At 51.9% G+C, this 12752-nt stretch overlaps 2 protein-coding genes; one reads left to right on the top strand and one right to left on the bottom strand.

Annotated features, from left to right (window-relative positions):
* Positions 1–2034: 2034 nt before the first annotated feature.
* Positions 2035–5648, top strand: FFUJ_02905 (probable RNA binding protein; the record flags this gene model as incomplete). XM_023574691.1 has 2 exons in its annotated part: positions 2035–2264; positions 2396–5648. 2 exons carry the CDS (start codon positions 2035–2037, stop codon positions 5646–5648), a joined length of 3483 nt encoding a protein of 1160 aa, XP_023428001.1.
* Positions 5649–7318: 1670 nt separating this feature from the next.
* Positions 7319–11897, bottom strand: FFUJ_02906 (uncharacterized protein; the record flags this gene model as incomplete). XM_023574692.1 has 7 exons in its annotated part: positions 7319–7651; positions 7723–7930; positions 7982–8428; positions 8484–8815; positions 9256–9343; positions 9621–11554; positions 11613–11897. The coding sequence occupies 7 exons, from the start codon at positions 11895–11897 to the stop codon at positions 7319–7321; spliced, it is 3627 nt and encodes a 1208-aa protein (XP_023428796.1).
* Positions 11898–12752: the final 855 nt, after the last annotated feature.

Consider the following 12752-nt stretch of genomic DNA (forward strand, 5'->3'; position numbering starts at 1 on the left):
CAGGTCGCTTATTGGTATAGGAGACTCAAACTGAGTCCCGATGGAAACATCCATTGACAGATGTTCTAAAAATGATCATTGCGGGGGGGGCCGTGTTAGAATTTACCGCCAACTACGGAGGTAGTATGGTCCTCACCTGAAGGAGACAAAAGCTTAGGGCCTCAGTCCTAGGTAAGTGATAAAAAAGACTTGGGCAAGTTTAGCATGCCTTACACATGGGTAGCTCAATAGATCTTTGGACCAAGTAGTAGTTATTTCTGGCACATGGCAGAAAGCCGGACGTTTTTGCTGACCCATGTGACCGTGTCTGCGACGAGGATCTGGAAAAGAGATTAGAAATAGTTGCAGCTCATGCCTCAGATTGTTTATTGTAGCTCAGAGTCAATGGGTAGGTGATCAACCAACCCGTCAGAAACAAATAGGAGATGGCATTGGGTTTCATACCTGAACCCGTTTATGCGGGTAGCCCTCCGGCATCTCGAACCATCACATCTTGGCTGAATCAATGGGCATGCTCATCAACCAACAGACACCGCTGGGTATCGAATGCAAGGGCCTGGGACAGTGGGCGAGTGTGTATTCATAGGTGGCAATTGAGTGAACGAACAGTCCCGGAATTGACCCAAAATCATTGCAATGCCTAGGTAGGTACTGACATATGACGAAGCTGGACGCGTATACAGTCCTCAGGCTGACAAGAATGCCACAGCCTGATTGTAAGAAACTTTGTTTCTGTAACTAGGTAGGTAGGTAGGTAATAATGATCGGAACACATCGTTTTCCGTTTCTTTGGGGGCGCCTCGCTTGAGCTTCCAGCCCATTATAAAAAGCGTCTTCTAAAGCAAAATCTGACGGAACGTTGGCTTCTCCCGCCCCCGGCCCCCCCCCCAACGTTCTTGCCTGGCGAACTACTAGGAGGTGAAGGATGATATAAGTACCTACCTAAGGTAGGTAGATACTAATTGCAGGTGACAGAAATTCTTAGCCAGTTACGGCGCGATATAGGTAGGCTTCGGATTGTCTATTTATTGTATCCTCATTCCAGGCCTCAAGTCGTTTACAACCCAGCTAGTAGTTGGCAGGGCAAGAAGTAGCCTTGTTGGTCAGGTAGGTAGGTACGGGCAGGTACCAGTACAGTGGAGTGCTCTGTACTCCCGTCCCGTCCGCAGGTACCTTAGTTAGTACCTAGGGACAGCATCTTCCAAGGCCTTTCCAGGTTCCTTCCCGCTCACCTCCTCGCACATCGCACATCACATATCACACATCCCTCCTTCCTCGACTCCTCCTCCTTCTTCCTTCCTCACCCCCCGTTTGTGCCCCATTCCCCATAATCGCGCGCTCGTCTCGTCTGCTTCTCCAGGCCCAGTCAAAAAAAAATCTTCCTTTTTTTGTACTTCTTCAATGAGGCCTGTATATTGATCATATCTTTGTTTGTGCCCTCCTGCCCTCCGCCCGAAGTAGTCTCCTTATTACATTCCCTTGTCTTTTTTTTTTTTGCGCCCTCTCTCAAGCCGCGGGCTCGGACGACGCTGGACGACCTTTGTCCAAATCCACATCCACACCTAAATCCACCTCAATTGCATCTTCGTCCGAGCAGCAGTTTGCTTTGCTTGCCCTAGTCCCCTCGGTCTCTTCAGCTATAGAATAACGACCCTGCTCTCGGCTCAGACAGGCCTCTTCCAATTCGCACGAGCATCCTTTGTAATACCGGCGGTTCCTGGATTTTCTCTTGTTCGCATCGCGCTCCTTAAATCCAGCCCCCCGTTTCTGTCGAATACGCTCGAACATCCTCCGACGCTTCCACGTTGTCGTCTCCCTCGTCCATCGTTCCGAGGTCGTCGAAAACACAGCTGCTAGACTGTTCTCGCCCGGCGACTTTCTACTTTAGGGATTGTCCTTTTTTGCCGTTAGAAACGTCTAAACGTTGATTCCTTCGGCGATTTCTCAATTATCGCCGCTGAGAAATAATAATCAACTATCCGGCCCGACACTTGCTTGTGTCACCGTCTCATGAGGTCGGCTAGATAATCGATAATGTCAACTTCTAGATCCGAACACTTGGCTCTCGGCTACGCCTCCAGTCAACCTCGTTCTGGTTCCCCATCCGCCAGCAATTCCCCTATCGACCCTCTTCCGCCTTCTCGTTCCCCATTCGGCTTGTCTGGTGGCCTCAACCCTTCAAGTAAGATGGCGGGCATCTCGCGATCTGGGGCTGGTTCTCCGTCGCACGAACTCCCTGGTTCAAGCCGTCTATTCTCCAAGAGGTTCGTCTGTCCCCAAACCGTGTTTCCTTACTCTTCCCCACCCTGGGATACCGACCTTCCCTAGGTTTCAACCCAATGCTCTTCCTACTCATTTGTTGATGGCGCCGACACTGACTGGTCCCACCCTGTAGAGCTCGCGAGATCCAGGCCCAAGAAGGAGTACCTGGTATGCCGGGAAGCCTTTGGGGCGGCCCCCCTACGAGCGGCAATTCCACGCCACTACGTGAGAACATTCCCGAGTCCCCAACCGATGGCTTCCCGGACTTTGCCCAGCTTCCTACGCCGGATTCAATGCCTCAGACAAGGCGCGCTCGAGCCGGAACGGTGCCGTCTCGATTCTCTCCTGGGGGTGCAGGTAATGGCATGATCGGTATTCCTGGCCTAGCTGCCAAGACAAACAGGCCCACGCCAACTCAGAGCCCTTTCAAGTCGCCCTCTCCCAATCCTGATGCACCGGAGAATAGTTCCAGTAGCTCAACCTTGCTCTCCCGACTTCGTGCCGGTTCCATGCCTCAGAGGAGTCAGTTTGCACCAATTCCTGGAACCAGCTCGCCATTCGGTCCCTCTATCTTCAGCAGCTGGAATCCTACAGGTGTAGGACGCGAGCGAGCGTCCACTTTGGCTAGCATTGCCAGTGTCGGCTCTAACGGCCCTAGCTCGCCAGCTCAATCTCAATTCTCAAAAGAAGGAGGTGGGGAGTCCGATGTCCATATGAGAACCTTGGACTATCTTGGCCTTGCAGAGACCCCACAGCCTCCCCGAGCACAGCTTGCTACTCCTTACCTTGCCAATCTAGACTTCACGAAGCAAGCAAGCCGTTTCCGATCATACTCAGTCAACAACAAGGACAAGTATGCCGATGACGAAGATGATTACGATACTGAAATGCCCCTCGACCCTCAGTATGTTGCAGCTCTGCAAGATCAGCTGGCTGCTACCAACGCTGCGATTCATAGCCACAATCTCGCGGTCCAGGCTTTTGCCAACCAGGCCAATCGCCCTCGTGCGCGTACCGCCGGCGTCTTGGACACTCCTGGAAGTCGACTTATGAGAACATACATGTCCGGCAACTCCAACCTGTCTAACCCTGTTGCCCCTGCTGAAATTCGACTGCAAGACGAGAAGGATTACGAGGATCTTCCTCAAGCCGTTGCTGGAATTAACCTCGGCAGATCCAGCAGCCGTAACGCTGGTCTCCTCAGTGCTGACGAGCAAGGTCTTGAGGGTCCTACCAGCGCACTCTGGCTCGGTAGCATTCCCACTTCCACGACCACTTCCACATTGATTGAGATGTTCAAGTCTCATGGCCCCATCTTGTCAGCTCGTGTCCTCACTCACAAGAATTGCGGATTCGTCAATTTTGAGAGGGTGGAAAGCGCCATCTCTGCCAAGGCAAGCATGAACAGCAAGGAAATCTTTCCCGGTGCTGGTCCCATACGCATCAACTTCGCTAAGCCTCCATCTGCTTCCAACACTCCCGGTCACGACGGAGTCTTCCCCTCCCCTAGCCCTGACCCATTTGCCAAGGGACAAGATAACGTCCAGGGAACGAACGCCAGTACACCTGCGGGCGATACTACCCCTGCCATTCCCACCACAAACGCAACCCCTAAGGCTCCTGCTCTCCGTGATATGACCACTGATATTCTCGATATTGTCAAACAATTTGGTGCGTCTGAAGAGGATAGATTCAGAATCTCTCGTAACCTGCAGTCGGCCATTCAGTTCAACTCGTTTGTTGAAGAAATCCCTCCTATCCGCGAGCCTGCTCACACTCGTGTTCACGATGCACCCAAGCTTCGGGATATCCGCAAGCGGATTGATAACCAAAGCTTGTCTCAAGCTGAAATTGAGAATATCGCTGTGGACATGCTTCCGGAGATTGCCGAGCTCTCGTCCGACTATCTTGGTAACACCGTGGTACAGAAGCTTTTTGAGCACTGTTCCGATCAACTCCGTGATGCCATGCTGTCCGAGATTGCGCCTCACATGGCCGAGATTGGGGTGCACAAAAACGGTACCTGGGCGGCCCAGAAGATCATTGATGTCTGCAAGACCCCTGCGCAGATGTCATTGATTGTTGAACACATCCGCCCCTACACTATCCCTCTTTTCCTGGACCAATACGGCAACTATGTTCTCCAAGGCTGTCTCAAGTTTGGTGCTCCCTACAATGATTTCATCTTTGAGACTATGCTTGCCCGCATGTGGGAGATTTCACAGGGCCGGTACGGTGCTCGTGCCATGAGAGCATGCCTCGAGAGCCATCACTCCACCAAGGACCAACAGCGAATGCTCGCTGCTACCATTGCCCTGAACAGCGTGCAGTTGGCAACCAACGCTAATGGTGCACTACTCTTGACTTGGTTCCTTGACACTTGCACTTTTCCCCAACGGCGCACAGTTCTCTCGCCCCAGCTAGTGCCTTATCTGGTTCATCTCTGCACCCACAAGGTTGCCTATCTCACAGTGCTCAAGGTCATCAACCAGAAGGCAGAGGCGGATGCACGCGATGCCATCCTTCAAGCTTTGTTCTTCACGCCTAATGACCAAGTACTTGAAGCCATTCTTAAGGACCACCAATGCGGTGCTACACTGATCTTCAAGGTTCTTACTACGCCCTTTTTCGACGAGTCTATCCGCAACCAGGTGGTTGAAAATGTTAAGAATGTTCTTCTGCGAATCAAGGCCCAGCCCAACCAAGGTTACAAGCGCCTGATGGACGAGGTTGGCCTGTCGACTCGCAGCACCGGTAACAACCGTGATGCTAGTACACATGCTGAGCAACGCCAACGTCCATCTTCGCGACAGGCAAACTCAAATGGCCATCATGCCAACTCTGCGCACTCCAATAAGCCTTTCTATAACCCCATGAACCAGTCAACTAACCCTCCTGGATTTGATATGCCCTATGGCGGCCAGAGAAACGAGCCTGCTGATGGCGGCGTTTCCGCATTCCCTCAGTTCAACCAGAGCATGATGTATAACGCACCCGGAGGTCCAATGCCTGCCAACTTGCAACAAATGCAGTACCAGCAGATGATGAATCGAGGGCCGCCACCCATGAATTTCAACTATCCTCCTATGCAGGCTGGTTATGGTGGCTTCAATGGTCCCAACCCATCTGTCGACCAGTATCGTCAACAGAACATTCCGAATGGAAGTCCTATCCAACCGCCTGTTTCACAGATGCCCCAGATGCCCGCTGGCCAGACTCCATTCGCACCCCCAGGGTTTGGTATGGGAATGGGCAACTATGGTTATGGTAACATGGGAGGCATGCCCAACATGGGATACATGCAGCAACAGGAGCAGGGTAACCCTCGACGAGGCCGCGTAAGACAACCTCAGTCACGCAATGGGCAACAAAGAAGAGGGGGCTAATCCACTATTTTCAGAGATGATCAAGTCAACCGCGGTTCGCGCGCCGCCCCGGGTGGCCGACACCATTTTCGATGGATTTTTAGGTTTTGTTCTCTTTTTTTCAAATCATTTCTAGCATGCAGCCATTGGGGAGCTGGAGCGGCGTTTGAGGAATGGTTACGGATGCACATTTCAAAGACGACCGTGTTTGTCATAGTGACTTGACCAAGGCTGACGTTTTTCGCCCGTCACTTGGATGTCTTGTCCTCTTGTTTCGATGCCTACCTACCTACCTTCTACTTCTTGCGGAGCTCGTCTCAGGCCGGTCTTGGAAGTTTTGCAAGAGATAGAGGAGAGGCATGGTTACTTCTAACGACTGAACGAATCTGGAAAACCTGAAAAACTCCAAACAGAATAAAACACTACGATTTTTGTTCAAAACGGCAGTTGCCCCTAGGTCTGTTGTCACTGTGGAGTCATTGGTCGCTCCGTCTGTGATGAGTCCTTTTTATAGGTCTGGCCCAGCCCAACGTCAGCGTTTGATGATAGACACGATGGTAGGCTTGGAGAGGGGGAGTGTTTGAGGCATTAAGGACGATGCCAGGATTTCATCTTGCAATCCTTGGGTGGGAGTGGTTAACCTTGCAAGACATACCTCCTAGAGGTTTGTTGTATATTAAAACTAAAAGATTTGCGAGAGCCTCCTGACGTATCTACGTCTTTGAGCTTTTTACGACTTAGCAATTGATGTTTTATGGAGTTTCTGTGGTGCACAACTGGGGTTGAAGTGTCTAGATTTGCAGCACACAATGATATTGGCGTCGGGTGTACCCCGAAAATATAAGCAAACTTGAGGGACAGACTTTTCTGACATTTCGTACCATATCACGGTTCGTTGGGGATGGTGGCCAGTCTTGAGATGATGAAGAATCAAATATCTTGTCTTCAGTTTCATGTTTCTCGTATTGACAAATACTTCTATCGCACCAGCCTCTGAATCCATCCCGGGTGGCTGATTCGATCAATATCGCTTTCTCTCCTCGTCAACTCTCAACTATGATACAAACAAAGAGTAGTTAGCGCAGCGCTAGTTCACCTCGATCTTGAAACACCCTGTGTCTACTAGCTGCTACTAATGTCATGTCCACCACCAACTGGGTAATCAAGGGTGGTTTCGTGCATAATATAGAAATCGGAAAGAAAGAAACAAAGGTGGGGTTGAGGTAATGAAGTAATGGCACCGCTCAGACGATGCCTGGGCTTTTTGTGCTGCTCAGAGGTGGGGTGGTCGTGTGTGTTTTGGTTGCCTTTGGGTTACGGTCTCCTTCAGACGAGACGGAAATAACAAACGCGGAATTGATGGAGACAAAGAGCATCTAGATTGTCTCTGTAACCATGGTTCGTGATTCAAATAGCGAAACCCTCCAAAGCCCGGCGATCCATAATCAAAAAGGTCGCGCGAAAAGACAGCGCTTCAGATAGTGGTTGCGTAATGCTACGCTGGGGGCTTGCATAGATACATGCAGAGGTTGAAGAGATCCGTACAAAGGTCCTGTTTGATTCCTCCAATGATGAATTAGGATAAGGGAAAAGACTATGGTAAATTCGAGCAGAGAACCGATATTATCGCAATTACTCTTTGTGAATGTTGGGTGGAAACTCAAGAGTGAGAGAGTGAGAGCTGAGGTTGTTCAGTCGAGATCCATAGAGCCTTCAGCGTGGTCAATGGTAGAAGGGGGCGTGGGCTCCGTGACAGGATGTGTCATAACCTTGTCGAGTGGCTCAGTAATGGCTGAGTCTTGAGGGGAAAGGATGCTCGGTATGACATCCTGGTCTTGCATGGTGGCGGAAATATTCACAGGCTCTGGCTCGCCAAGCAGATGTCTAATGCGAGCCCCCATGGAATCCATCTGATTTAGAAGGACACGCAGACTAAGCTTGTCGCTCTCGGTCAAATGACCAGTAGATAAATTACTGGCATCTGCCTTAGCCATGAGTGACAAAACACCAGCATCAGCTGTCTCCTGTTGATTGATTGATCGTCAGTAAGGTGACACGTGTGGTGAGGTGAGGGAATATCGTTGCGACGACTTACTACCAGGGCCGTGATCAGTTGGTCAACGCCGTCCGACTTGCGCTCTTTGAGACTGGTCAGGGTCAATGCTAACTGCATTTCATCGACAGTCCGCTGTAACTCAGAGCCGGCAAGAGGGCGACTTCGGCCGTTTCCAGTTGTTGGAATACACGACACACATCTGGATTCTTCATGACGAGGGCCATAGCCAGCGTGTTGACGACGTAGTCTGGACGAACATTAGAAAGTTGATTATGCAAAAAACAAGTAATGGACTTACTGCTCGATAAAATCAAGGACGATCCCCTTTGCTGGTAGTTTGTAAGCTCGACCGAACGAGTCAGGATCCGGCCAGCCAGAGTTGTTGGCGGGCTCGGGCTCATCTTCCCAGTCGATTTCAATGTACCCGTTGTTCTTGGTACCTCGTGTGAGAGATGGTACGATGGTCTGCGATCCTTTGATCTTGCGAAAACGGTGAGCAGGTGCCAATGAGCGGACCTCTGCCATTATTTCCTCTGGATGTAGAGGGCATCGCCAGGTCTTGAGGACAGGCGGGACAGCGAGTGGAGGGTCTAGGCAGTCAATGTGCCAGTAGAAGGGACAAATGCTACAAGGAATGATGGCTCGAACATCTGTGGCAGGCTTCTGACAGCCGTGGCAGATCACAGCCTGTCCTTCATCGCGCTGCTTGAAAAAGTCGGGCAACTCTTCGTAGCCATTCTTCCTCCTGAGCCCTTGTCAGCATGTCTAGAATTAAAGCTGCTATTGGGAATATCACTCACTTGGTCGTTTTGGCGGTGGTGACTTCTTCGTACTCGCCATAGGCACCGGCCTTGACGCCTTCAAAGCGGGTCTGCAATTTCTTGGGGAGGCTGAATGCGCGAGGAATGCTCTTCTCCAGGTTGACGAGGGCAGCAGCAAACACACCCTTGTACGGGGGCATCCGCGATGGGTATCGCTTGTATAGGCACTCATTGCAAAACCACTCGTCGGGAAGATGGTCCGAGGGTATCATGCCCACACATTCAAAGTGGAATGACCGTGGGCATCCATCGCAGCAGACAACGTCGCCAGCGGCACCGCAGGCAGAGCAATCTTCGTCGTTGTCCGACACCTGGAGAAAGGGGGTAGAGTTAGCCAAACGCGAGCCATGCTAAGTATACTCAATTCAGCCTGTGCAATTCGATACGACATGCTACGCTGCGCTACGCGTTTCAACACGTCCCTGGCTCTCTCTCTGGTCACCGGCTCCTAGTTGCTGATTCAACTGCTGGGGGCTGGCTCGAAAAAGCGGACCTTCGGGGGGCACCAGAAATTACCCCGTACAGTAGTGAGTGGTAAGCCATCTTGGCCTTGGCCCGGCAAGACAAGGCACAAGGTCTGTACAGAGTCGCAAAATTGGCCACCATCTGGTGAATTTCCCAGCAAAACCCATGATGTTGACAATCCAATCTTGGTGGTCAAGTCTAGGGCGGATGTCGCGAATTTGCACAGCATGAATGAATGAGCACAAAAGAAAACAAAACAAAACAAAACAAAACAAAAAATACATACCTGATCTTTGGCTACGCCGTTGGTTGCTAGGGCTTCTCCTTGTGGCCGGGGGACGCCAGCAGCTGTTCCTCCTCTCTTCTTGACAGGGCTAGAAATCATACATAGTTAGCATGATCCGACCAGAGCAGAATGATGATGAAATGAGCAGCGAGTCACGGCGCAGTCATCCCGGGCAAAAACCTTGAGGCTGATAATAAGACAAGCCAAGAGTCAAAGACATGGCATGAATGATCTCGCACGCGCATCCATGAGTCTCTTCCAAAGGTGGAAGCAGATAAAGCGATATGCAGATGACAATAGTCGTGAATTTTGTGATGCACGCCAAGTCGCTGGTGATGAAGATGATGATTGAGATATAAACTTACGATGACTTGATACGAAGACCAGTTCTCGGCTTCTTTGGGGGGCGTAGCGTGGGCGTCGCAGCCCGTGATCCTCCGACTGAGCTATCCTCACGCTGGAAAGACCACGCAACAGGGGACACGGCAGAGTCAATCTCGTCGTGAGGTCTCTTGCTCGCCGAGCGTGTGGATCTCGTCGTTCCCACTGAAGCAGAGCCTGCGGCGGCGATGGATTGACGCGTCTTCCTCGTCGATTTTGCGGGGGTTGTGAAGGGGTCCTCGTCCTCGTCTCCCCCTCGGATAGAACTCTCAGTCGCCGTGACACTGTTGGCAAACTTTTGCGCATCGCGTCTCCGATCCCAGAAGGAGTCGTCGTTATCATGGCCAGCGTCATCAGCCGAGAATGGAGCTGGAGTCAGGGCAGATGATGATCCCTTGTTCTTTGCTGTCTTTGATTTTGTAGGCAGGTTTGGGAAGATTTGGCCGGCAGAAACCCTTCCTGGCATACTGGCGTCGGCGCTCACGCTGATGGTCGCACTTGCGGGTGCATCAGTGGGTTTGAGTTTGATGCCCTTGGTGATGTCTGGGGTGGACAGTGTGAGAGCTGAGGGTGATGGCTGCTTAGTAGCAGCAGGCTTGGTGGTCTTGGGCTTGGCCTTGCTGCTGGCACCTCCCTTGGAGGCGAGTGATTTGCGGCGGGTGGTGATTGGCCGAGATTTTGGCGCATCACTGGAGTCGGGCCCAGCTGGCCCCGGGCGACTGGTGCCCGTGCCTGTTCTACGGACAGGGCTTGGGCTGCCCATTATGGCCTCAGGCGACGAGAGACTGAGGGCCGATGAGAGAGAGGAATCACTAGATGCTGAGTCTCGTCTGTTTCGCTTGCGCGAGGGTGTTTGTGGTAGGTTACTTGAAGACATTTTCCGTGGCGTGTTGCGGGTCGAGTGAGAGTGGGCGTGGGCGTGGGCGTGAGTCTGAGTATGGGGATGGGTGTTGCTGTGATGGGAAGAAGAGTGAGCGCGAGAATGAGATGTCTTTGCCCTCTTGGTAGCTCGAGCTGGATGTCGATGAGCGTTTTTCACTTGCTCTGCTTCCTCCGTGTCGAGAATATGCACCTCTGACTCGTCTTCAGTCTCGACCTCTACAACCTCGACCACCTCTTCCACCTGATTGTGATGCAGGAGTTTGCCGTACGGCGCGGCCTTGGGTTTGTGAGGAGTGAATCTGCTGTTGGTTGTTGGAGGGATGAAATAGTAGCAGCCTTGGTTGTCCTTCTTGCCCTCTCGCTTCTTCTTCTGCATCTCTCTGGAAAACCTTTGCATCGTAGCCTCATCTGCCGTTTGCGTGAAAACCTCCTCGATCATGGCAACGAACCGCGGGTCGCTTGACTTTTCGTCGTAGAGGGTCCGCAGAGCCCACGCAGTCGGATATCGATAGTGCTTTAGGGCCTCGTCCACTGCAGCCTCGACGACCTTGTCCGTGAATTCTTTGTCTTCAGGTTCTACAGGTTCAGCTGCGTGAATCGTCGCCTCTGCTGTGATTGCCCCTGCTGCCTCCAGCTCCTCATCCTCCTCGAGCTCCTTGAATGACTTGGCTCGTTCCGCCGACTTTGCAGTCTTCTTCGGCTCCCTCTCCGACTCTCTGCGCTCCTTTGCCTCCTTTGCTGTGGGCTTAGTCACGATGGAGCTTCTGCGACCGGCAGAGGAGCGTCGCGACCGTCTTCCTAGAGATGTGCGCCCCGATTGTCGTCTCTTTGGTCGACTCGGATCGTAGTCTTCGTCGTTCTCATCGTCGGCAGCTGCTGCTGCGTCCTTGAGAACAATAGATACTCTCCGTGGCGGTGTAGGGGGTAGAGCCACAGGTGGAGGGGAAGAGTCTGCCGCTCTCGCCGTAATCGCAACATCCGCCTCCGCATCCCCGTCCACATCCACGACATCCACCACTGGGTCGCTGGAGCCCATCTGCGCTACATTTTTGGCAGCACCCCCCCCCTGAGGGCCGCAATATAATCCTCTTTACTCCTGAGTTGGTCTCCGGTCCCGTCTTCTTGGGTTTGGGCAGACTTCCCAAGGGCGCCATGTTCTCAACAACCCCATATCGAACCAACCCATCATCCTCGAAGCTCGCTTTGCTCTGCACGGTCGGCTCTAGCCAGCGCTGCATGAAAGCTCTTGAACCCTCTGTTGCCCCTTTAGACGCGTCGAGTACTCCGTTCCATTTGGTATTCTGTGATTGCGCGGGACTAGAGTAACGAGATCGTGTAGTTCTGGTATTTGACGAGATCATTGTGCCGGCCTTTGGCATGCCTGACCTGGTGATGATGGTGGTGGTGTGTTGCGTGTGTGCCTCTCTGTGTGTGCCAGTTGCCGCGGGACGGGGCAGCGCACCTCTCTAGGCCAGCTAAAAGGTTGCTCAGTTAGCAGTGTTCTTGAAATAAAATGCACAAAAAGGGCGGGGTCCAGGTTTTTAATACTTTTATCTTGGGAAGCAGCATGAATTACTGCAACTCTATCGCGTTTTTCCGAGGTCGTGAACGCGGAATGATGATGTTGAAGAGAGAGTGGGTGGGTAGCAGGTTGAGACTCGGCTTTTGCTGTGCTATGGTCAACGCCCTGCCTGCCTCTTCGCCTCGACAGGTCAGTCCTTGAAAAAAAAAGACCCCAGACCCAGTGTCAGTCAGTGTCAGTGCATGCATGCACCGGAGCTGACGGGCGCGGGTCGGACAGACAAGGGACCAGGGGGGGAGGTGGCTCAGGGATAACGGGGAGAAAAAGAGTGTTGCTGACCTGTAGAGTCGATTTTTTTCTTATCTGTTTCGCGTGTCACTTTCACCCTCTTATTCAATAACTTATAAGCGACAGCTAAAGTAAAAACCGCGGAATAGGTGCTAATAAGCTTGCTACCTTGGGTACATACTTTCGTAAACCAGGAAGGGACTGTATGGGATGGAAGTGGCTCTGCATGCTTCATGTGTCTAGGTACTAACCTAGGTCCTCCACTACCTAAGATAGGATACTTTTCAGTGGCTCCTGCAGCACTGAAGCTTCTAAAACACCCTCCCTGGCTTTCAGTACTCAGTTACATTGGATGTGCTCACCTTTCCGAGTTCGCCTCCTTTCCTTAGTACTTTTACATAGTAACTTGTTTTGTTTTGCTTTA

The sequence above is a fragment of the Fusarium fujikuroi genome, chromosome FFUJ_chr03 (assembly GCF_900079805.1).
Source record: "Fusarium fujikuroi IMI 58289 draft genome, chromosome FFUJ_chr03".
Taxonomy (NCBI): Eukaryota; Fungi; Ascomycota; class Sordariomycetes; order Hypocreales; family Nectriaceae; genus Fusarium; species Fusarium fujikuroi.